Source organism: Callithrix jacchus, chromosome 16, assembly GCF_049354715.1.
Source record: "Callithrix jacchus isolate 240 chromosome 16, calJac240_pri, whole genome shotgun sequence".
Taxonomy (NCBI): domain Eukaryota; kingdom Metazoa; phylum Chordata; class Mammalia; order Primates; family Cebidae; genus Callithrix; species Callithrix jacchus.
The window spans coordinates 23,943,361-23,969,880 of NC_133517.1; the positions used below are offsets into that span (position 1 = coordinate 23,943,361).

Below are 26,520 nucleotides of genomic sequence, written 5' to 3' on the forward strand. Positions count from 1 at the left end.
TTCATATGTGTATGAAATGAAAATATATATTTAGTTATTTTTTGGCACTGTAATTTTGCCACAAGCAAAAGAGATTTCTTGTGTGGGCCACTGCAGTCGCACTTGGCAGCATCCTCAGGCTCCCCTGAGCCCCACCCTCAGCTGCATCCAAGCTACTGCACTTCAACCTTGGATCAACCTAACCACCTCTTCTCTCTTCCTCCCTTGTAGCTAGAAAAAACTATCATGGTTATTGAATTAGTGTCTCCCAATTCCCTGTTTGTCTCCTACTGGGCCCATATTACTTCTCAGCATTTAAAAAAATGTGTCCTTGGTCAGTTTTTTTTTCTCCTCAAAATTGATTCCTATATCCCAAGATGAACTTGGTCGTACTTTATAGACAAATTCAGCCTTTCAGACATGGAGCCCTTAGAGTCTTCATATATGGCAAGGTTGAGATTCTTAGGCAAGGCAAGGACTTCATAGTCAGGCTCTATTCAACTCTCCAACCCTGTCTCTTCCAGCCACTCCCATTCTAAGCTCACACAAACAGAATAACTTGGATGCTTCCAAGTGGTCAGGTGATTTCTTGAAGCAATGCCATTTTTCAGGCTGTTCTTTCCACTAATTTTCCATCTTCCCCTAAGATTCAATTCAGTGAAGAAAACCACTTAACATTTGTAGGAGTGAATTTTATTGGGGACTAAGAAGAAATGTAAATATATATTCCTGAATGTAATTTATTTTCTTAAAGATGTTTAATAATTTCTTTATGAGAGAAATTGGTCACAAATGAAGTCTCTTCTAACATATTTATGTTTGTAATCATTTGTATTGTTTATTTGCATTATATTCATTACAAATATTAATGGTACTTTGTTAATATTTATTTGATCATACAATCAAATAACAATGATTGGAAGGTTCTGAGAAATCTTAGCTCACTGGTTAGGATATGTTAGTTTTATATTTAAATCTGTATCAATGCGAGCAACATGACTGGATGGGTGATGTTATCTCATTAATTCTGTTCTCTACAAATTCTCTGGTTTCTGACATTTTGTATATCTCTCAAACTCTAATTTTTCTTGGAAAAACCAGTCCAATAATAGTTGCTAATTCACTTGATTTTTCTTTTAAATATTTTCTTTTTTATATACATGTCAAATTGTTGGAATTTTAAAAAACAAAAGTGAATACTATTTGAATATTTAGAAATGTTGTAGAGTAAAGGAAGATAAATAAGGCATATGTTTCTGGTCTTCTAATTTTGCCATTATATATGTATATCTAGAAAGTTAGCTTGACTAGGCATTTGAAAGGAAAAATAACTGATCAGTATCATAGAGGTCACTTTGCCACATCCCTTCAAACTAATTCTTAGGGAGGTGAGAAATATTCTATTGATCACAGTTTGAAAGGTAAGTTAAAAAGCAGAAAAGTGTTGAGAGGGTGTTGCTTTCAAAACCAAGTTTATCAAGATTATACTAGCTAGACCTTGATCGTATTTTAAAATTGCTTCCATAATTGTATGTGTCATAAAAATGAATCTTATTCCTGAAATTAGTTTTTGGTTATTTTCCCATTTATATTGAAAGGAACTGTGGCCGCCGCAGCTGGCCTTCACCCTGGACAGTGTATTATCAAGGTGAATGGAATCAATGTCAGCAAAGAGACACATGCCAGTGTCATTGCACATGTTACAGCCTGCAGGAAGTACAGGCGGCCAATGAAGGTAAGTAGTCCTTCAGCTAATCTGGATCTGAGTGAATACTTGCAGCCAAGACCTAAGGGGCGAGGTGGGATAGTGCCAGACATGTTTGTGGTTTCCAATTTTAAGTTTAAAATTAAACATAGCATTATAGATCTCATAGTGATTGCTTTATCTGCATAATGAATTATAATTGATTATGTCTAAATTATTACATTTTATGATTACAGTACTGCCATCTGTTTAAAAAGTGATCTAGGGTATTTTCATTTTCATTGAGATATAAGTTTTATGAAATTGAAATATAAAGGTTTGAGCTGTTTTCTTAGTCGTTGTGATTCTTTAGAATATATAATGATCATTGTGTCTGTGTCTATATGTGTGAACTCAACATACCTATTCTCTTTATTAGAACACTTCTGTGAAAAAGCAAAAATTGTGGGTTTTATAAGGTCTGTGATTGATTTTGAGGTATGTTTATTTAGGTAACTCGATTTAGCTCTTAAAGGAAAATACCAAAAATGTACTTGCCATGATCTAAAATTATAAACACTATCCTTTGATCAACATATGCCACAGAAAACTAAAATTAGAATCATAATTCATAAACAAAGCTATTGCTATTATCTCATGAAGAAAAAGTCAGTATTGGACTAGAAGAGAAAATTCCCTCAGTTTAGTCAGCTAGGTGCAGGCAGAACTTTACAGGAGAAGCCTTGTGTTTTCCTGTCATTCGTAATCAAGCACTGATTTCTGGATGTGAGGGTGTAACTGTGTCCGAACATGGAAGATGATTGGCCATATTCTCACAAGCCTGGAAGATGATTGGCCATATTCTCATAAGCCTGGAAGATGATTGGCCATATTCTCACAAGCCTGGAAGATGATTGGCCATATTCTCATAAGCCAGGGCGGAGGGCCTGCAAAGTACTGAATCACAGGAAAATAGCTAATCAGTTTTACTTGATGAGAAGGTCAGATCTAGCATAGCAAATTGGAAGTTATACATAGGCTCATAAGTTACTCTGGTTGATAGTAGCTTGATAAATATTTCGTGAACTATATTATTGAACGAATATTTAAATTCTTTTCTAAGATGATCAAATCTCTTCTGCAAGAATGTTAATAAGCAGACCAATCAATTTGAGTTTCATTTTATTTTCCTTGCATACCCTCTTATAGAGGTGTTGATCAGTGAAATAATTAAAGAAAAGCAATAAATGGGCAGAAAATCCATTGAGTAACATGTTCTCTCAGGTAGCTATTTCCACAAAATAGACCACTCCAAAACTTAGTGGCCTGAAACAATGATAACTGACTATTTGTCTTGATTCTATGGGGCAACTGTGGGGTGGTTCTTATGAGATTACTGATATGGCTTCATTCTGCTGGGACCCAAGCAAACACTTTGTTTCCCCTGTTCATGGCCTCTGTTTCCACGTGGCAGGTCACCCTCCAGAGCCCCTTTGCATGGCCTCTCTTTCCAGTCTCTAGCAGGTTTTCCTTTCTGCCTGGTGTCTGAATTTCAAGAGGGAACATTACAAATGATAAACCTTCTACTTAGATTGTACTTGCTAGTATCCCTTTGGAGAAATCACATCATGTGGCCAAGCCCAGGGTCAATCTGGGAAACTCTGGGGCGTGGCTAACTGGCAGCCACAACAGGGCACCAAGATGTAATGGAATGGTCAAATATTAACTAGCATTTTAATGATTTATAGCAATATAGTAATTAGACACACTTGGGAAGCTAATACAAAAAATAGATAATACATATTGTATCACACTTCAATAATGCAGTTTAATTTGATTTAACATCTTACCTAAAAAAATCTATAAACCTTAAAGTAATGCAACTCTTGAGGCATTTGTTTGGTATCACCTCATCTCTCTCATTTCCCTAAATAAGACTGGAACTACAGTTAAAATATAGGATAATTTTTAAGGAAATTACCCTTAAAAAGAGGATGACTTTTTATTTGGGAGGATTAAAAGATAGTTACATTATTTGGGATACCAGTAAGATGAATGATGTCCTTCCAATTTTCATATTTGTTTGATTCTAAAAAAGCAGTAAATGTATTAGAATATATATATTAGGAAAACATTTAAATGGTTTGTACAATTACAGATAATTGATTCATCAGACAACTCTCCATCTCACATTTATTTTATTTTGCTGTCTTGTTAATAAGAGATGAGGTCTCCCTGTGTTGCCCAGGTTGGTCTTGAACTTCTGGGCTCAAGCAATCCTCCCACCTCAGCCTCCAAAAGTGATGAGATTACAAGTATGAGTCTTTGTGCCCAGTCACAGTTGATTATTTTAAAATGTGATTTTTAACTTATTTAAGATATAATTGAAGCATTTGGAAATATATCCTATTTAAAAACATACATCTTTGGAATGTGTCTTAGAAGATAAAACTTGAAGCTGTAAAAGGTCAGTCTGTCAAATAATATAATTTTCCTGGACTTTCTACTGTTTCTGATGTTGTTTGTATCTCTCTTTCAAATTTTATTATTTTTTTAAAAACTAGAAGAATAAATAAGGTCCAGTCTCCTTTCAAATCAGGTTTATGAAATGGGCATGTGTTTTAGGAAGCACTAATACCTCCAAGGTTTCTTCTGCTCTCATTTCCAGCAAGATTCCATACAATGGGTTTATAATAGCATTGAGAGTGCCCAAGAGGACCTTCAAAAATCTCACTCCAAGCCCCCTGGAGATGAAGCAGGGGATGCTTTTGACTGTAAAGTAGAAGGTAGGTGTCCTCTTTTCCCTTCATGTGCTTATAGTATTCTTTTCCATGTGCCTGTGCCTACTCCCAAATATTCAAGGTCCTGTATATGTTGAAGCCACATTCTTAAGTCATTATCACCAAACAGATGTCTTTCTAATGCATACATAATAATAACTAGTAGCTAGCAAATTCTATTCTTTAGACACTTTATGAAGTGTTTTATATGGACTATCTCACTTAGTCATCAAAAAAGAAATCTCATAACGTGGGAATGAGTATCATCATTCTTTTTTGAGGGGAGAAAACACTAAAGCCTATATAGGTTAAGGGACTTGCTCAAACTAGTTAAGTAGCAGAGTGAGTATTCAACCCCAGATTATAATTTGTTTCCTTGTTTGGAGTTTCAATGTGGTTTAGACCTGGTCTGCAGTGTGCCTCAACAGAGCAGCAGTATCAACATTGCTTGGGAGCTAGAATGAAATGCAGAATCTCCACTGTACCCCACCTCTCCTGAGTCAGAATCCTAATTTTAACTAGATCTGATTTGTATGCATACTAAAACTTGAAAAGCCCTAATCTAGAAAGTTCTTTTTATGTTTACTGTAGTCTAACATTGACAGTAAGTAAAGAGGCAAACTAGTAGTGTGAAAATGAGAGAGAAATAGAGAGATATATTTTGATAAGGACAGTTATCATTTCTGTTTTCTCAATGGAGTAAACCAGCAAATGGCTATGTTTAGTGGCTTCTTTGCCAAGGGCAACTGAGGCAACTACATTTATGTCTGCAATTGACAAATACCTTGAATTACTGTTTCAAAACTTTTTCACAGAAGCCCATGAATCCCTTCTTATATTTTCTTGGTGTCTTTCCACTCATATTTTGGGTGGGTGTCTCTGGATATTTTTATTACACTGTTAGGTTCTTCCCAACCAGCACAGCTGGAGAATTCCCTATTTTGAGGTGTTTTCACTCACAAACCTTCTGATATCCTATGTGTGGAGGTTTTTCCCCCATACCAACCAATTCTCCAAATCTCCTAATACCAACTGTGTGTCCTACAATTCAATTTAGTTGTAAAGCCAGGAGTTAGCACAGACCCACAGGTTAGGTGATCAGTCCAACAAGGTTGTCCCCATTTCAGATGCCCGTCATATATCCCAGGCTTTTACCTGTATTGCTGACCAACTGGCTATACCTTCGGGGTGTTTCCACATCCCTTCCTGGGGTTCAGTTATTTGCTAGAACAGCTCAGGGAACTCAGAAACTTACAGTCACTGGTTTATTATAAAGGATAAGAAATGAAAAGCCTCATGAAGAGATAAACAGAGTGATGTCCAGAGGAGTGCTGAGCACCAAGCTCTGTAGGGGAAGCTGTGGGAGCGGTTGGGGTGTGCCACCCTCCAGACATGTGGGAATGTTCACTCACTCAGAAGCTCTCTGATCCCTGTCATTTAGGGATTTTTATGGAGGTTCCAGCCCTTGGACATGATTGATTAAATCATTAACCATTTGTGACAGAACTTGAACTCTATCCCGTCTCCCTTCCCCGGAGGTCCAGGGGTGGAGCTGAAAGCTCCAACCCCCAATCGCTTGGTTGGTTCCCCTGACTACCAGCCCCCATCCTGAAGCTAGCTGTGGGCTCACCAAGTGCCACCTCATTCACATAAACTCAGTTATGTTCCAAAGGGACTTGTTATAAATAACAAAAGACACCCCTGTCACCGCTATCGCTCAGTAAATCACAAGGATTTAAAAAGCTCTATTTTAGGAACAGTGGCCAAATACCAAAATCTTCCTTTTTTTCTTTTCTTTTTTTTTGAGACAGTCTTCCTTTGTCAACCAGGCTAGAGTGCAGTAGTGCAGCAGTGCGATTATAGCTTACTGAAGCCTTGAATTTCTGGGATGAAGTGATCTGCCATCAGTCAGTTCCCTACCCCATCTAGTAGCTGGGACTAAATGCACATGCCACCATGCCCAGCTCATATTTTTTTAAATAGAGAGATCTTGCCATGTTGCCCAGGCTGGTCTCGAACTCCTGAGCTTAAGTGATCCTCCCACTTGGCCTCCCTGACTATTGGGATTACAGGTGTGAGCCATGGTGTCCAGCCTATATTTCTTATTGTATATTCCCTATACACACTGATCATATAGGGGGTACTTAGGAAAAGCTATTTTCTCTCCACTCCTGGGAGGCCACTTGGTTGGATCCTACCCAAGTCACGGGTAATATGAAAAGCATCTCAATCTCATTGGAGCAATAAAGTTGTTATCATAATATGTAATATTTATCCCAAACAGGACAAATGTCAGGACCTTATTCTGAGGTTTATATTCATAATTTGGAATAAATCAACCTTGGTGCCATGTTGAAAGGTAGATTGGTTACTGTAATGCTTTGGAAATTGATTTGTAGCTATTGTAGGACTCAGTTACATTAAGGTAAATCAATATTCTACTTTTGCCTATTTAATATTTACTGTTTATGCTATTTTAGGGCTTTGTTGTTCTAAGTAAACTAATATTCTAGTTTTATTTATTTAATTGCCATTAGGTTTCCCAGGAGTTTTTTACTTAAGATTTTGGGTATTTCTTCACCAGCTGTTGTACTGTATGTAGGCTAAAAAACTATAGGCAGACATTTTAGATGGAAATTTTATTATAGCAAAGGAAATATTTTTAATGAGCCCTTTCTGTAAGATGCTGTTTGGGAAAATGCAGGCACCCTGTCTGCCAAAATAAGATAATTCTTGTGTCTCCTTTCTGCTTCTTCAATATGGTCTTCTTTATGGATTTTTTTCCTGCTTTGAGAAAATATTCATATAACATTCAGGGCAGTTTTAGAAATCCTGAATTTAAGTCATACATGTCTTTAATAAAAAAATGTCTGTATAGTATTTATATTGGTATAAATAGATATACACATGGTCCATAGATCGAAGTGGATATACAAAGATAAGACTAGTCATGTTAGAGTGGTGAGGTTTGGATCATTCAAGCATATGCTTTTCTCAAAATGTTATTTTTTAAAATGTTAACAAGCATAGATGCTTGACTTAACACATCAGATTTAACCATCCTTTAAAGAACTGTTTAAAAATTATGTAAAGAGACACAAAATTATTTGAGGAGATTAACAAACCCTTCTTGAATCTGCTGAATTACAATTGTCTTTATTCCAGAGGTCATTGACAAATTCAACACTATGGCCATCATTGATGGGAAGAAGGAGCATGTGAGTCTGACGGTGGACAATGTCCACCTGGAATATGGTGTCGTGTATGAGTATGACAGCACAGCTGGCATCAAGTGCAATGTGGTGGAAAAGATGATTGAGCCCAAAGGTTTCTTCAGCTTAACTGCCAAGGTAGGAGGGATGCTGAAGAAATAAGATATTTTGTTCTAAAAAAAGAAACTGAAATCCTCCCTGTCCTTCACTTAAAAAAATATAAATAACTGTCCATGTTGCAACCGTCATCTCATTCAATTTCTTTACTTCTTCTTCTTTTTTTGTTTTTTTGGAGACAGAGTCTTACTCTGTCGCCCAGGCTGGAGTGAAGTGGTGTGATCTTGGCTCACTGCAACATCTGCCTCCCAGGTTCCAGCGATTCTCATGCCTCAGTCTCCCAAGTAGCTGGGATTACAGGCATGTATCACCACACCCAGCTAATTTTTCTAATTTAGTAGAGATGATGTTTCACTAGTTGCCCAGGCTGGTCTCAAACTCCTGACCTCAAGTCATCCAGCTGCTTTGGCCTTCCAAAGTGCTGAGATTACAGGCGTGAGCCACTGCGCCCAGCCTCATTCAACTTCTGATTTTTCTCCCCTTCTTCCACTATTTGACAGGCATACAACTTCCATTTCTGATCCTTTCAGAGCACAGTGTTAAGTTAGATAAAAACCCTTGCTTAGGCAGGTGTTTGTGGATATGGCAGACTTCACAGCATTTATTAAGTTTGTCGCATTTGTTAATTCATTGTTAATACAATTCAGATGGTCTTCATGACAGATGCTGCTTTTTTTAATGCACAGAATCCTCTGAAGAGTATTCAGAGTCATGAAATACATTACAAGAAATTTCAAATTTGGCAAGTGCCATGTTTATTTCATAAGATTTGGGGAACTGTAGAGATCAGTTTATGAATAGATCTCCGATATTTATGTAATTCTTATTTGGAAAAGACATCACCTTTCCAAAGGTCCTTAGATTGAAACAAGATGGAGAGAGGAAGGAAGGGAGTCTTTATCCAAATGAATAAAATATATGGTAAAGAGGCAACTGCTGGCCTTTCATGGCCTGCCTGCAAGGTAAATTCGTCAGACTCCTATTGTATCCTCCACAGGTCTTGGATTTAGTGTTTCATATGACTCTTACATGCTATGAGAATTCAGATATTACATGTAGAAAAAATGAGATGTAACTTTTCTACCTTTATTTCTCTATTTGAATTGTTTGAAATATGAATAGCTGAGATTGATTTAGCATTTCTAACATGTATTTTTAAAATTTAGTGGGAGGAAATAATATAGAGAGCTAAATGAACTATTTTAAGTATAATTATCTTTTTGTTTTATGTTCTGAAATTTAACTTTTTAAAAATCTCATCACTCTGATGATATCGTACCTCTCTATGTATCTACTGATATCTAAAAATACATATCCTTTAAATGTGGTCTCTTCCCAACTACATTACAGTATTAATGGAATCCATGTAAAAGTTTGGGACCAGATTACATAATTATTTTCTCAGTTACCGGCAATTTCAAGTTTGCAGAATTACTTGGATTATTCTATAGATGACAACTGTATAAGCTAGTATTACAAATATCACCTGGATTTTACACATGAAGAACAGACAGTCAAAGAAGTAAGAAATTTAGCCAAGGTCACACTGCTAATGATGTTAGCTCTAAGTTCTAGATTAGCACTAAGTTCTAGTGATTAAATAAAAACTCATACTTCATGGTTAGCATAAAAGGGAAGTGGAAGTGGTGAGGGAGCTCAAAATAATAGAACATATTTACATTTATGTTTCACAGAATATTATAAAAATATTGGTTATGGGTATAACCAATTCTTGCAACATCTGATTAATCAGAAATTTATATATAACATAATTAATTCTCAGGTCATTGGAAATTCCTAGTGATTGATGGTACACCTTCTCCCCCAACTCATGTTATTACAATTGATTCAAATATTCAAAAAATTTACTAATTGAAAATATCCCATAAATACTTTTAGCTAATGCTTTTATCACCAAGAGCTCAGATGCTGCAAGTAACATTAGTTTCTACCTTACTAAAATAACTTTTCATTTATTAATTTCTTCAGCAAGCATTTGTTAAATACATTCTTTCTGTACTTGCTAGGCTCTCAGTAACAAGTAAGGTATTGGATATTGGATTCCTTTATGTGTTTTTTTTTTTTTGTTCCATCAAATTGAGAAAAAAAATGCTCTGAGCGACTCTGACTAAAATGTAGAAGTGTCCCCACATTAGAATGTACTGATTTATCCAACAGGGAGTCTTTGAAGTCCAGTTATACCTCACCAAGCAGGCTCCTATAGATAGCAGAAGGAAAACCTGAAATTTCAAATAGACAAGTCAGATCACTTCACCGACAGTGCCTCAGTGACAGGAGAAATTCCCCGGCAGCTACTCAGGGAGCAAAATAGGAGAGTTATGCTGTATTGTTAACTTATGAAAATCTGATGTGGCTACTTTTGAAGTTTTTCTTCTTGTTTTGTTTTGTTCTTCTGTGTGTGTGCCTGTTTGTGTGTGCATGGGTGTGTGGGTGTGCATGTGTGTTTGTCATTGCAGATTCTTGAAGCCCTGGCTAAAAGTGATGAGCATTTTATACAAAACTGCATCAGCCTAAATTCTCTAAATGAGGTGATTCCTACTGACCTTCAGAGTAAATTCAGTGCCCTTTGCAGTGAAAGAATTGAACACATTCGTCAGAGAATATCCAGTTATAAAAAGGTAAAGGTTCTATTGATTTTACACATAGTTATCGTTGAAATTATATAAATGTCAACTTTAAATCAATTCTTGATATTTTCTTTACATATTTGTTAGGTATCATTTTATTGAAATGATAACATTATGTAACATTTTAGAGTTTTTAAAATGCCTTTATATTCATTACCTCATTTGATCTTTGCTAATTTGTAAGTTATATTACTGTCCCGCATCTTCAAAATATAGTAACTGAGGCCTAAAGAATTAAATTATTTTCTAGTAAAAGACAGAGCTGGACATTGAAGTTTTTTTCTTTTCTCCCAACTAGGAGAACAAAAGCCCTCAGTCAGAAAGTACATGGACTATGGACTTTAAAAAATTCATTAATTAAGTCATTCATTTGACATATATTTATTAGGCACTCCCTATGTGCCAAGTACTGTTCTAGGTTCCAGGAATATAACAGGGAAGGAGACAGTTTCTCTCCTCTCATGGTGCTCACATTCAAGGGTGGGAGAGACAGCAAAGAAGTAAATAAATCCCTACAAAGGGAGAAAAATCACATATTGAGAAGAGTTATGAGGAAATCAAAAGAGGGAAGTATGGTTTAAGTGCCAGGTTGATTCTTTTGACTGGGTGGCTAGAGAAAGCCTCTTTGAGAAAGTGTGTATCTGCATGACAAGTAAAACTCTCCCTTTTAACTGGAGAGAGAAGCCTCCAGGGAGAAGGAACAGCTGGTACTGAGGCCCCAAAGCAGAAAGAAGGCCAGGGTAGCCAGAGGGTGGTGGCCAGGCATAAGGTCAGAGGCATAGGCAGGTCCAGTTGTGAAGAGCTGTGGCAGGTCCTGTACATTTTGAGACTTGAGAAGGAGTTTGGATTATATTCTTATTTTAAAGAAAACCAGTTGGAAGATTTTAAGCAAGGGGATGACTTCATCTGATTAAGGCTTTTGAAAGATCATGGATTTTTGAAAAATCCATGCTTTTGTAGGAATGGATTGCAAGGAGGCAGAAATAGAGAAATAGAGATTGGTAGCAAGCTGTTGCAATGGCCCAGTTGAGTGATGTTGATGGCATGAATACACCGAAGATGGAGACAAAAAACATTAGATGAATTTGGGGACATACTTTAGAGGTAGAATTAATGGGAATTGATCTCCAAAATATTATGCTAAAACAAGTTTAAAAATTGTTTCTATTCATACCAATACAAGACTGTTGATTAAGTTATTTCCCTCCAAATAAAGTTGGTTGCTTAAAATTTGGTACAGCTGTACTCGACAATATTCTTTAGATCAATGTATATGAATATGCATTAAGTGTCTATGTTTTATGTTCTTGACATGGTAATTTAAATAAGCCCATGTATGTCTATATTTGGCTGCATGAGAATAGGGGTGTGTGTGAACTAATACCCAAGGGACTCCCAACATTGGTTCCCTAAAGTAATTGAGACACGGGAAAAGAGATCATGATTTTTTCCTTTAAACAATTCCTGTAATGTTTGGCTTGTTGAGTTGAGTTTGCATTGCTATTGTAATTTTTTAAAAGCTAATTCACATGAAGAAACCTAATATTCAGGGCCATTGCTTACCTAACTGCTGAGTTCAGTTCACCTATTTGAATTTGAGGAAGATTTCATGAATGTGCCTCGTTGGAGTTGAAAGACAGAAGATTCTTTTCTTCTCCTTTCTCTATAAAATGTGACAGTGCTTTGATGTAAAGTTTAAAAGGTCTAAACAAATGCAAACCAGTATTCTTTTTTTGGAGACATTTTGAAAAAGACAGTCATTCTACTTTAGAGATGGATCTGCACAAGGTGTGATAGGGGTTCAGGCAGATTCTGGGTGTCAAACTGGTCACTGTGGTGCCTGGAACATTTCTCTTTTGCTTTCTTCCTGCTTTTCTCTCTTAATTCTTTCATGCAACAAAAAGGTAGAAGTAGCTTAAAGAAGTATACATGGAAAATGGTAAACTACATAAACAAACATAATCTTTAGATCGGGGTATATTAGGTAGCAAATTGCAGCTGCTTTAAGAATAAGAACCTAGAGAACACAGACCTAAACACATACTGGAGATCCTCAAAAACATCATCCTGGAAGGGTAGAAGTATGTTCCACTTACTCACAAGTAACTAACTGAGATCCTAGAAGCTTTTAAGGTGCAGATGGACAGGTTAATGCGCAATGATTTTAGATGGTAAAAATAATGTCACTGAACTACAGAAAGCTCTTTTATGTACATTATTGTTACTTGAGTCTCAAAATAGCCATGTGAATGGACTCATCTCTCATCCTGCCTCTTTCTTTGGGAGATTAAGAATTTGCTTAAGGTTACATAGGTGGCAACTAACAGACTAGGTTCCCATGGAATGCAGTCTCACTTGTATTTACTTTTAATTTAGAAATCAAAAAGAGACATGTAGTCAACTAGGGCCTATGTGCTTTAAAAGCTATCCTTGTCATCATCCCATTTGGCCATAAACATATTTAAAATAACTGGTTTTCTCATTAGATAGAGAAGCAAGGTTAGCAAGAAAATTTTGCAAAGATCTTTTCAATTTGCATAAGATTTACATGCCTAAGATGATAGCCCTAATAGGTCACATAAGATTAGCTCCATTTATGTATCAAATGCACATCAACAGAACTCATAGCATTTGTGAATATAGGTTTTTAATTTTCACACATATGCTTTAAAACTATTATTAGCAACATATTTTTCTTCCTGATGAAGGCTTCAACACTCTTCTTTTTGGGAAATAAAATGTATCCATAGAAACGAAAATCTTAAAGATGCTGGCTTTACCTTATTTTGACTCTGAAAGTTTTAGGTTTTAAAAATAGAAGCCAGTTGATTTCTGTAATTTCTATAGTAAGACTGCTGCGATTATAATAGATTTCCTGGCTGGTTGTGCAGGCCACAGATGTTTTTGGCACATGTGTGAGACCTGGTCAGACTTTACTGGAGACCTGAATGAATCCTAAGGGAGCCTTTGTCTCTGTGGAACAGAATTTGGGGACAATTCAGATGTAAATTTATGCCCTGTTGAGAGGAATGCTTTCTCCCTAAATTGTCCTGAAAATGCTTCTTAGTTTTACCGTCATTCTTCTCGTTTAGAATAATTCCATAATTGGGCTTATTTTGGGTATTGGGGATATTTCCTAGATAGAAATATTTAATATACCTTCAAGAGATAGTTCTTGTTTACACAAAAGTATTACATGCAGAAACTGGAAGTCTTCCTTTGAATGTTTGAAGTCTCTCTTTACTTATTAATGCCTTGTAATCCTCACACTGATACAGGGACTGAGAAAATTGTGGGAAAAAAATCTTCCCCATGTCCCCTTCCCTCAAAAGGGTACAATGCAAACCTTTTCTAACCCCAATTAAGCCAAAAGATTTTATGCTTAATTGAAATAGGAAGCTATCTGCAAAATAATAGCGTGCCATTGTATTACTTCTTTTAGTTAAGTGACTATAGTTGGATTAAAATGTGCCGCCATAGTCAATAATTCATAAATTAGCTACCAATGCATTAAGAACCTGAAGTTCCATCTCCAGAAATTGTTGATTCCTGTCAGTGTACAAATATGCTTTAGTACCACCTATATTAAAACGTAATATCCCTCCCCATCCCACATGGTTGCATTTCTTTGATCTTTCTTCTGGAAAAGGCTCTACCGGCTGTCTCACCTTCATTCCCCTCAGCACACTCCAGTGGGGCTCTGCTTCCCTCTAGGTAACTGACATGGCTGTGTTTTGCCAAAGTCTATTGACTGTCCTCATAGCATTCTTCCTGGTCTTAGCGGGATCTGATGCAGTTGACCGTAAACCTCTACTTGGCAGTTCTCTGTGACCCCACATATGCCTGTTTTTGTTCTTTCTTGTGGGGGATCATTTGTGCGATCCTATGCTAACTCTGCCTTTTCTTCCTTCCCCTTTCCTCCAGGTCTCAGGACTCCATCTTCTCCTTTTCTCTCTCCATTCTCAATCCCCTGGGGATCTCATTCAGAGTCCCGGCCCATTTCATCTCTGCAACTGGTTTCGTCAATATCACAGGCTTCACAAGTTCCAAATCAGCTCTTGATCCTTCCCCTTCCCACCCCAGTGGCCCCTGCAGTTTGCTTTTTCTGCTGTCTTCTCTATCTCCAGATTATGCCCATCCTCCCCATTGCTCAGCCTAAAACTTTGAATACATTCTCCACTTCCTTTTCTCTCACACCATTCTTGTGGCTTTACCTTCAAACACGCAGCCTTTCCTTTCTGTCTTTACTGCCTTGGGTGAGCCAGTGGCATTTCTCTCCTGTAAATGGTCTTCTTGCTGCTCTCAACCAATCCACAGTTGTCCTGAGTGGCTATGTACACTTCACTCATGGTCAAAGGAAAATCTTTTCAATGGCTTTCAGGATTTGTGCCCTCCCCTCCCCCACATCGCTTCTCCAGTCCTACCTCCTCTTCCTCCCTCTCACTGCTGCTCTGATCACACTGGTCTTCTTGATGTTTCTTGGACACAAATGCAAAATCTTGTTTGCATTTCTAACTTTCCCCTCCTTGCAGACTGCTTAAATGCCGGCTCCAATGAAACCTGCCTTAATCATCCTGGTTACAATTGGTGATCCATTCTTCAGTTCATCTCTGAAACTTCCAACCCTTTTACTCTGCTCAATTTTGTTTTCAGTTACATTTGCCATTCACCCACATTATATAATTGACTTACTGTATTCACTGTTGACCTCTCCTCTCACTAGAACATAACCTCCCGGAAAGCAGGAATCTTTGTTTTGTTTAATGATGTTCCCCAACATGCTGAAGACGGTGGCTGATTCACAGAGAGCCTTCCGCAACTCATTGTTGGATAAATGAATAAAGGTGGCAGTAAGTTTGGGCTTCAGGTATCCATAATAGATCTAAAATCCTGTCCCTCTCAATGCACCTCTTTATTGCAAAATTGCAGTTTTTATTTGGGTATTGCTACTACATGGCACAATCAGAATGTGTTCTTATGCATGAACCACAGTCAATCCATGAACTGCACCTTCCTTATTATAGGTTCAGGTTTCAGAAAGTTCTGACAGTTTCACAGCAGGGCGTGCTGTCTGGGAGCACAGTTTTGATCTTCACAGTATAAGCAGCACATTTCCAGTACCTATGACTATGGGGTTCCTCCTGCAGCCCCCTCCTCTCTTAGGGATATCCCAGGATGGAAGACAACACTTCATTCCTGAGAACCTTCCTTCCCAAGAAAAGCTCTTAGCAGAGAGATACCTGTCTGAGTCTTATCCTTTGGAACAGTTCAGACACCTTTAGACATGGTACCACAGCCCTTCCTAGAATATGGGCAGGGCACATCCTGGATTCACAGGCATTTGTACTGAGCTACAGGTTGGAAAGCCAGTCCCCCAGCAAGGAATCTTCTGCCAGCTCTCCCCGGTCACTCTGTTAACACTTCATGATGCCACCCTGTTCATTTACTTTTCAGCTTGTACCAAAATTTCTAATTATCTGGCTTTTACATATATTATATAATTGTATAACATTTCAGTCAGTGACAGACCATATATATATAAAATGGTGGTCCCATAAGATTATACTACTATCTTTTGGCTCTATTTTTTCTATGTTCAGATGTGTCTAGTTACACAAATACTTATTGTGTTATAATTCTCTACAATATTCAGTACAGCAACATGATGTACATGTTTGTAGCTTAGGAGCAACAGGCTGCATTATCTAGCCTGGGTGTGAAGCAGCCTCTACCATCTAGGTTTGTATAAGTATACTCTATTTAATGTCCACATAACAAAATCACCTATTGATGCATTTTTCAGAATGCATTGCTGTTGGTAAGCAATGTATTACTGTATTATATATATGGCACGTGTATTAGGTAGTAGCAAAAGTAATTGTGGTTTTTGCCATTCAAAGTAATGGCACAGAGAGCCTTCCACAAGTCATTGTTGGATAAATGAATAAAGATGGCAGTAAGTTACATTAAAAGTAATGGCAAAAAAACACAATTACTTTTGCTCCAACCTAATAATCACAACACATAATTCTTGCATGTGGCAATAGTATTGCATTTTTTTCCCTGTGTTGACTACTAGACCATGAACTCCAGGAGGGCTAGGGCTATGTCTCCAGCATTGAGCACAGGGTCTGGAACAGATGCTTCTCTTCCTTCTTTTGAATGAATAGATAATTGTTTAAAATGGAAGAAGGCAAGAGAAAGCATAACTTCCTATTATGGTGGATGCTGTTACCGAATAGAATTGATTTCTGTGCCTTTGTGCCATGGGTGCCTTGTGAGACTTTTATCCTGCTACAACAGTAGAAAAGAACTTCTGACTGAAAGTTTTTGCATCTAGCCTTAAATCCTATTTCCCAGTCACCGTTAATTTTATTAGTAAAGTGATGGGATAGGTGAATAGTTCTGTAATCATTTTTTAAAAAGTGTTTAGGATAAATTTTCACTATCCATTATTATTAAATTTGCTCAACATTTTGTTAAAAATTTCCTACATTTCAATTCAGTTCCATTTAGATACCTACTGTGTGCTGGCACATGGCTGAGCTACACAGCTTCTGACATGATTTGAAGACATAGTTTAATACATACATTATATGTGTGTGTATACATATAAATATCACATATATGCATAATGTATGCATATGCATATGAGAGTTCCTGTTCTAATGGTGAGCTTACATTTGTGAAATGTGAATTTTGATATTTATTCTTGAGTTTAATGTAAGTTAGACAGTGACCAGTAGTAATCTTATTTTTTATTCTTATTCATGCCCGAATTATTACTCTTCTTATTTATTCTGGCAAATAGACAGGATCATGCTTATGGTTTTCAAATGAGAACAGAATATAGACATTATTTAATCCATGTCCCTTACTGTGCAAAGAATGAGAAAAAGACACTGACTTACCTAACATCATATCAGTTATTGTGACAGCTGTAACTAAAACAGGTAGCTAGTGACTCTCAATCCATTGCTTTTGAGACCACAATTCAGTCCAACTCTGTGAGACTTTTACTGATAGTACACAGAACAAACCTAGCTCTTACCCTCATGGGGTTTACCATCTGCTGGAGAAGCTAGAAGTAAGGCAACTATTTATACCTGTATAATAGGAGGGTTACAATGTGTTGGGACATAGCAGTAATCAGGGAAATTGAACCTAGATGAAGATTCAAGGAAGGCCTCCTGATGATTTGATAGAACTTGAAGTTGCAAAGGAAACAGTTTGGCAATGCAGGAAGAAGAACATTCTAGGCCGAGTGAACAGCCTGTAGAAAGGGCCAGAGTGAGAAGAGAGTGTGTGAGGCAAACTAAGTGAGGGCCAGAAGGAGCTTAGGGAGCAAGGGGGCGAGAGCTTGAGATAGAGAAGCTAGGTGAGGATCCGACTTGGGCTGCTTTAGAGACACTGGCGAGGAGTAGATGGGTTTGAATAGAAACCCATGGCAAGCTTTGAAACAGTGGAGTGGCTACCTTGGAAGTCAAATAAATCTTGTATCACTTTATTCTCAAAGCATAAAGGCAGAGTGCACACTAGTCTTCAGTAATTAGCAGGAGGTATGGGAAATAGATTTGTCCTGCCGTTCTGGGCCTCAATCTCCATGCCCTACTGTCTATCCTGTACACAGACTTGTTCTTTGGATTAGCTTTGTGCTTGTGTTTAGAACATCCCATCTTCCTCCACCCTTGACCTGGCAGCTACCCCATTTTGCCATTTTGCCTTGTTAGGAAGATCTCCCTTCTATCCTGCTGTCCTGGGATGCCACTTTCCCTGTCAGGCTCTTTCAGCTGCTGGGAGCCTGTAGATTTGAGTGCAAGTATATTGTGCTGGCCACAGAAATTCATTTAACACTAAGTTGCAATCACAGTTTCAAGGTAATCATATGCATTTGCTGCTTATATTGCTTGGCTTTATTAAGAATGCTTGAGTTTTGAAATAACAATGTAATTTCCAACAACATATAATGTATTTCACTCATTCCAGGTGGCATGATTTAATTGCCTTGGATTTTGTTATGAATGATACAAGTGAAAAAAGTTGCCTGAGTTATTACTATGTATTCACCTGCTTTTTATGTTTTCTTTAATTTGCAGTTTTCTCGTGTACTGAAGAATAGAGCCTGGCCTACTTTTAAACAGGCCAAATCTAAAATCTCCCCACTGCACAGCAGTGATTTCTGCCCTACCAACTGCCATGTCAATGTGATGGAAGTTTCTTATCCCAAAACATCAACCTCTTTGGGAAGTGCATTTGGTGTTCAGTTGGATAGTAGGAAGCATAATTCTCATGATAAAGAAAACAAATCTTCGGAGCAAGGTATGCCGGCTTCTGAAACTTTATCAAATCATGAAAAGTAGTTTAGGCAATCATAGCTATTTTTGCATGCCTGAAATTCAATAGATACCTGGTGTGTAAACAAGCATGAAATTTTATAAAGCAAAGATTTCTTACTGTAATCATTTGGATAATTTTGCCTAAGTATATATTGAATGAAAATGGAGTTAGGCATTTTTGTTATTTTTTTTCTAAGAAAGATGATTGCTCTTGCTTTCCAATGCATATGATAGTCACAGCGCATCTTGCTATGAAAGCTGCTGATCTGAAATGGCCCTGAAACTTTGAGGACAATGCCTGAGAAACAGCTGCAGCAATGCACAATGCTGCTCTGTAACATCACAGGAGGGCAAGGGACCAAACCCTCTTCTAGTTTTTAATTACAACTCTCCCCAAACTCTAATTTCTGAATTAAGTTCAGCATTGGATCAGCATTTTGTTTTATGGAATCCTAAATTTATTAATTTGACTGGATAAAGAAAATGGGGTATTTAAACACAGTGGAATACCATTCAGCCATAAAAAGCCATCTATGTTCTCATTTGTGACAACATAGATGAACCTGGAAGACATTATGTTTAAGTGAAATAAGCCAGACACAGAAAGGCAAATACTATCTGATCTCATTTATATGAGGAATCTAAAAAAGTTGATCTCATAGAAATAGAGAGTAGAATGGTGATTACCAGGGCCTGGGGTGGTTGGTTGCATAGGGGATTGAGAAGATGTAGGTCAAAAGATACAAAATTTCAATCAGATAAAAGGAATAAGTTCTATTGTATAACATGGTGAGTATAGTTAATATATTGTATTATTGATAAATCCTAAGAGAGAAGATATAAAGTGTTCTCAGCACCAACAGGATAACTACATGAAATAATACATGTTAAATAAAGAAGATATAAAGTGTTCTCAGCACCAACATGATAACTGCATGAAGTAATACATATGTTAAATACCTAGATTTAGTCATTGTGTAATGCATATATATATCAAAACATCAGAATGTACATGGTAATACTTGTAATTTTATCTGTCAGTTCAAAATAAATAAAATTAATGGGACTGGATTAAGTTAAAGGTGATACATATTACTATGAAATGACTTTAATTCCTCAGGGAAACTGAGTCCTATGGTATACATTCAGCACACCATCACAACCATGGCAGCCCCTTCAGGTCTGTCTCTGGGACAGCAGGATGGCCATGGTCTCAGGTATCTGCTAAAAGAAGAAGACTTAGAAACCCAAGACATCTACCAGAAACTGCTGGGCAAACTTCAGGCTGCACTGAAAGAGATGGAGATGTGTGTTTGTCAAATAGATGAGTAAGTGTTTTGTACTCCACTTTTAAGTTTGCTAAATAAAATAGCTGTAAATATGTGACTTAAAAAAATTCATTCTCTCTTCAGTTTTTGGAAATTTAGGAATTTGTGCTGATCATATAGATCCTTTTCATTTCAAAACCTTAAAAATGTTTTGTTAATGGAAAACATATATATATATAGGTATACGTTTTAAGCCAGCATTTAATACTAAGGAAGAGAATGACAAAATTCTATCTTATACAAGGATGCTAAATGAGTCTCAGTGTAAAAATATTATCTTGAAAGATATATTTGAAAGAGTACCAGTTTTGTATGAGGATTTCCTTATATTTTTTATAGTTCAGGGTAGAATTTTGGTGAATATGCACTCAATAGATATTCATAAAGGATGTAAAGTATAATAAATGCTTAACATACATGTTAAATGAGTAAATGCAAAATTATGTGTCTCTAGGACAGATGCTTTTTTCTGTTCTGATTGAATTAATAGCCTACTAAGCAATAACCCAAATATCTGTGCCAGTATTTTTAACCAAGAGAAGGTGGAGGCAGTTAATGAGCACTTTTCCAAAGAAATTAGTTCTAATGGTTGGAGAATTGCCTGACCTTGGTAGGATGTTTTGTCATATTGTCATATAGGACAATGCTTCACATCTAGTCCAGACAGCTCTGAATAGTCAGAACAGCAAGGGGTCTGAGGTAGCTCAGTTTCTCATCTACAGAAGTGAATGAGTAATGATAATGAATTACAAGTTTGTGGTGAAAGTTATGTAAACGAATACAGAAAGTAATCAGCACAGTGCCTAATATAATACTTGCTCAGCCATTCCAGGGATGGAAATTGTTGAGTATTCCCAAATTGCCACATTCTGAAAATAATAGAAACACTGTTATCTTCTTTTTATTGTACTTTCTTCATGAAGTCGCTGATTTTTAAATTATACTTTAAGTTCTGGGGTACATGTGCAGAACGTGCACGTTTGTTACGTATGTATACATGTGCCATGGTGGTTGGCTGCATCCATCACCCTATCTTCTACATTAGGTATTTATCCTAATGTTATCCCTCCCCTAGCCCCCTACCCCTGACAGGCCCCAGTGTGTGATGTTTCCCTCCATGTGTTCGTGTGTTCACATTGTTCAACTCCCACTTATGAGTGAGAACATGTGGTGTTTTGTTATCTGTTCTTGTGTTAGTTTTCTAAGAATGATGGTTTCCAGCTTCATCCATGTCCTTGCAAAGGACATGAGCTCATCCTTTTTATGACTGTATAGTATTCCATGGTGTATGTGCCACATTTTCTTTATCCAGACTATCATCGATGGGCGTTTGGTTTGGTTCCAAGGCTTTGCTATTGTGAACAGTGCTGCAATAAATATATATGTGCATGTGTCTATAATAGAATGATTTATAATCCTTTGGGTATATACCCAGTAATGGGATTGCTGGGTCAAATGGTATTTCTAGTTCTAGGTCCTTGAGGAATTGCCACACTGTCTTCCACAGTGGTTGAACTAATTTTCACTCCCACCAGCAGTGTGAAAGTGTTCCTATTTCTCCACATCCTCTCCAGCCTCTGTTGTCTTGATTTTTTAATGATCGCCATTCTAGCTGGTGTGAGATGGTAACTCATTGTGGTTTTGATTTGCATTTCTCTAATGACCAGTGATGATGAACTTTTTTTCATATGTTTGTTGGCAGCATAAAAGCCTTCTTTTGAGAAGTATTTGTTTATATCCTTTGCTCACTTTTTGATGGGATTGAGTTTTTGCCATACATTTGTTTAAGTTCTCTGTTGATTCTGGATATTAGCCCTTTGTCAGATGGGTAGATTCGAAAATTTTTCTCCTATTCTATACGTTGCCTGTTCACTCTGATGATAGTTTCTTTTGTTATGCAGAAGTTCTTCACTTTAATCAGATCCCATTTGCCTATTTTGGCTTTTGTTGCCATTGCTTTTGGTGTTTTAGTCATGAAGTCTTTGCCCATGCCTATGTCCTGAATGGGGTATTGCCTAGGTTTTCTTCTAGGATTTTTATGGTTTTAGGTATTACTTTTAAGTCTTTAATCCATCTTGAGTTAATTTTTATATAGAGTATAAGGAAGGGATCCAGTTTCAGCTTTCTGCATATGACTAGCCAGTTTTCCCAACACCATTTATTAAATAGAGAATCCTTTCCCCATTGCTTGTTTTTGTCAAGTTTGTCAAAGAGCAGATGATTGTAACTGTGTGGCATTATTTCTGAGGCCTCTGTTCTGTTTCATTGGTCTATACATTTGTTATGGTACCAGTACCATGCTGTTTTGATTACTTTAGACTTGTAGTATGGTTTGAAGTCAGGTAGTGTGATGTCTCCAGCTTTGTTTTTGCTTAAAATTGTCTTGGCTATGTGGGCTCTTTTTTGGTTCCATATGAAATATAAGGTGGTTTTTTCCCAATTCTATGAAGAAAGTCAATGGTAGCTTGATGGGAATAACTTTGAATCTATAGATGACTTTGGGCAGTATGGCCATTTTCACAATATTGATTCTTCCTAACCATGAGCATGGAATCTTTTTCCATATGTTTGTGTCCTCTCTTATTTCCTTGAGCAGTGGTTTGTAGTTCTCCTGGAAGAGGTCCTTCACATCCCTTGTAAGTTGTATTCCTAGGTTTTTAATTTTCTTTGTAGCAATTGTGAAATGGGCCTTCATTAATGATTTGGTTTTCTGTCTTTTATTAGTGTGTAGGAATGCTTGTGATTTTTGCATATTGATTTTCTATCCTGAGACTTTGCTGAGGTTGCTTATCAAGTTAAGCACATTTTGGGCTGAGATTATGGGGTTTTCTAAATATTCAATCATGTCATCTGCGAATAGAGACAATTTGACTTCTTCTTTTCTTAATTGAATACCCTTTATTTCTTCTCTTTCCTGACTGTCCTGGCTAGAACTTCCAATACCATGTTGAGTAGCAGTGGTGAGAGAGGGCATCCTTGTCTTGTGCCAGTTTTCAAAGGGAATGCTTCTAGTTTTTGCTCATTCAGTATGATATTGGCTGTGGGTTTGTCATATATAGCTCTTATTATTTTTAGGTATGCTCCATCAATACCTAGTTTATTGAGAGTTTTTAGCATGAAGGGCTATTGAATTTTGTCGAAGGTCTTCTCAGCATCTATTGAGATAATCATGTGGTTTTTGTCTTTGGTTCTGTTTATGTGATGGATTATGTTTATAGATTTGCGTATGTTGAACCAGCCTTACATCCAGGGATGAAGCCGACTTGATCGTGATAAATAAGCTTTTTGATGTGCTGTTGGATTTGATTTGCCAGTATTTTATTGAGAATTGTTGCATTGATGTTCATCAGGGATATTGGCCTGAAATTTTCTTTTTTAGTTGTGTCTTTGCCAGGTTTTGGTATCAGGATGATGTTGGCCTCATAAAATGAGTTAAGGAGGATTCCCTCTTTATGTATTGTTTGGAATAGTTTCAGTAGAAATGGTACCAGCTCCTCTTTGTATCTCTGGTAGAACTCAGCTGTGAAACTGTCTGGTCCTGGACTCTTTTTGGTTGGTAGGTTATTAATTGCTGCCTCAATTTCAGATCTTGTTATTGGTCTATTCAGGGATTCAACTTCTTCCTGGTTTAGTCTTGGGAGAGTGTAAGTATCTAGGAATTTTTCCATTTCTTCTAGATTTACTGGTTTATTTGCATAGAGGTGTTTATAGTATTTGCTGATGGTAGTTTGCATTTCTATGGAATCGGTGGTGATATTGCCTTTATTATTTTTTATTGCATCTATTTGATTTTTCTCTCTTTTCTTCTTATTAGTCTGGCTAGTAGTCTATCTATTTTGTTGATCTTTTCAAAAACCAGCTCCTGGATTTATTGATTTTTTTGAAGGGTTTTTTTTTTTGTGTGTTTCTACCTTGTTTAGTTCTGCTCTGATCTTAGTTATTTCTTGTCTTCTGCTGGCTTTTAAATTCGTTTGTTCTTGCTTCTCTAGTTCTTTTAACCATGATGTTAGGGTGTCAATTTTAGATAATTCCTGCTTTCTTCTGTGGGCTTTTAGTGTTATAAACTTCCATTTAGACACTGCTTTATATGTGTTCCAGAGATTCTGGTACATTGTGTCTTCATTCTAGTTGGTTCCAAAGACATCTTTATTTCTGTGTTCATTTCATTCTTTATCCAGTAGTCATTCAGGAGCAGGTTGTTCAGTTTCCATGTAGTTGTGCAGTGTTGAGTGAGTTTCTTAATCCTGAGTTCTAATTTGATTGCACTGTGGTTTGAGAGTCTGTTTGTTATGATTTCCGTTCTTTTGCATTTGCTGAGGAGGGTTTATTTCCAATTATGTGGTCAGTTTTAGAATAAGTGTGATGTGTTGCTGAGAAAAATGTATATTTTGTTGATTTGGGGTGGAGAGTTCTGTATATGTCTATTAAGACTGCTTGGTCCAGATCTGAGTTCAAGTCTTGGATATCCTTGTTGATTTTCTGTCTCATTGATCTAATATTGACAGTGCGTGTTAAAGTCTCCCAGTACTATTGTGGGGGAGTCTAAGTCTCTTTGTAGGTCATTAAGAACTTGCTTTATGAATCTGGGTGCTCCTGCATTGGGTGCATATCTCTTTAGGATAGTTAGCTCTTCTTGTTGCATTGATCTCTTCAAGTTGTTGATTTAAATGACTACATATGTGAATTCTTAACTTCACACGCATACCTATCATCCTGTACTTCATGGATAATTCAGTTTTGACACAAAATATTTAGAACTTATTCCAAGGCTTTGTTGTAATTAGACATTATACTGATGAAGTCATAATTGACATAGTCTCTCATTTTATACTTTTTTTTCAATTTAGAGATCAAAGTTAAGTGCAGCATATTTAAAAAATTATCCTCAATATTTACTATTTACCTTGTTAATTTTCTGAAGTTTTATGAGTAATTTAGAATTAAGTTTTTGTTTTTCTATTTCTAATATACTAGTTTTACATATTGTTCTGTGACTTTTACCATTTACAGATGAATTAAACGGTTCATGATTGCTAAGAGAACAGGACAGTATTTTGTAAGCATCTGCATGACATTGTTGAATGGTCTTGGAATTCTTGTGACAGCAGTTTATATTTTAGGATATGATATTTTACTTCATTTAATAAATGATATTATATGATATATTTTAGAAACACATCATTTTCTCCCAGAGGTATTTATGAATTACATAGAATTTTTATTAATAAGGCAATAAATAGTGACATTGAATCATAGCTACTAAACCTCAAAGAGATTTTAAGGAAACATCTGGAACAATCCCATACTTCAAGTTCCAAGAGTTGTTATTGCCATTTTGAGATAAGTCTTGTCAATGGCAGGATTATTGTTGTGCCTCAGCTGATACTGCTCAGAGACTAATTTTTAATTCATTGATGACCTAGCACTGCCTGGCAATCTCCAAACTTTGTCTTTGTTAATTTATTGACTTTTTTTTAAGGTTCAGGTAATGTAGAAACATTTTTCGGGAAAAAATGTAAACCAAGGAGCTCCTTTTATTTGGTTTAAAATATTTATATTTAAGGTACTAGTTGCAGACTATTTTTATTAACTAAAACTATTTAAACTGATTATTTTTCGCTGAAGTTTTCCCTACCTTGCTGTTCTAAAAACCTTTACCCAACCATGTGTGTTTATAGAAAAGTGGCAGGAAGTGAGCAAATGATTGGGGAAACCACCTTAGTCTTCTTTGGGTACACAACATAATTTATTTCTAAGTATAAACAGGTTCCACACAACTTAGTGTGCAGTAAAATCACTGTAAAAAGTATGGTGGTTTAATTGCCTGGATTCCCTATTACCCTAAATATTCAGAGATGCTGCTGTGCAGTCAAGGTTAACATATTGTTTAAAAAGTTAGTATCTGAACAATTGTCTCACCCTATGGTAATTAGTCTTTGTGAGACAGAGATGGTTTTGCAAGTGAAGAAACAGATCTTAGATGTGTTGACAAGTTTTAAGAGAAACTACCTGATAACATCTCAGTGTTAGCTTTTCTAGAAGCGATTCATTCCTGTGAAAGGTCCTGAGGTTGAGCTTGCCTTATCATAAAGTCCAGTTATTCTGTCGCCTGGGAATACTTCTCTTAGAAATAAAATTTCCTTTAACATATAGGCATTTCACTAAATCCTCCTACTTAGCTTTAGATCCAAAGATGAAGTTAGAGATGAATTTGCTGTCTATTACCTCTTACATGAGGTAAGATGATGTAATGAATTTAATCAAGGATTTGTGATTCTGGTTTCACTTTGGAAAGTGAAAGACTTTGGCCCTTTAATGGGTTCTTTACTGGGTAATGACACTTCGGTACAAGAAATAAGTAAAAGGGAAAATAATTAATGTCCAAAATCTTTGACAGGATTTTTAAATAGAGGACATGTGTATTCTCACAGGGAGG

The 26,520-nt window shown here is 36.6% G+C and overlaps 1 protein-coding gene across 2 annotated transcripts in view; it reads left to right on the top strand.

Annotated features, from left to right (window-relative positions):
* PREX2 (phosphatidylinositol-3,4,5-trisphosphate dependent Rac exchange factor 2) overlaps positions 1-26,520 on the top strand; it is a 301,789-nt gene that overhangs the window by 138,624 nt on the left and 136,645 nt on the right. For both annotated transcript variants that reach the window (XM_054246467.2, XM_002758971.6), the window contains exons 20-25: positions 1,578-1,714; positions 4,332-4,449; positions 7,609-7,793; positions 10,250-10,411; positions 18,517-18,739; positions 19,877-20,084. In XM_054246467.2, coding sequence (XP_054102442.1) covers positions 1,578-1,714; positions 4,332-4,449; positions 7,609-7,793; positions 10,250-10,411; positions 18,517-18,739; positions 19,877-20,084 — 1,033 coding nt within the window. The remainder of the gene's footprint in view (positions 1-1,577; positions 1,715-4,331; positions 4,450-7,608; positions 7,794-10,249; positions 10,412-18,516; positions 18,740-19,876; positions 20,085-26,520) is intronic.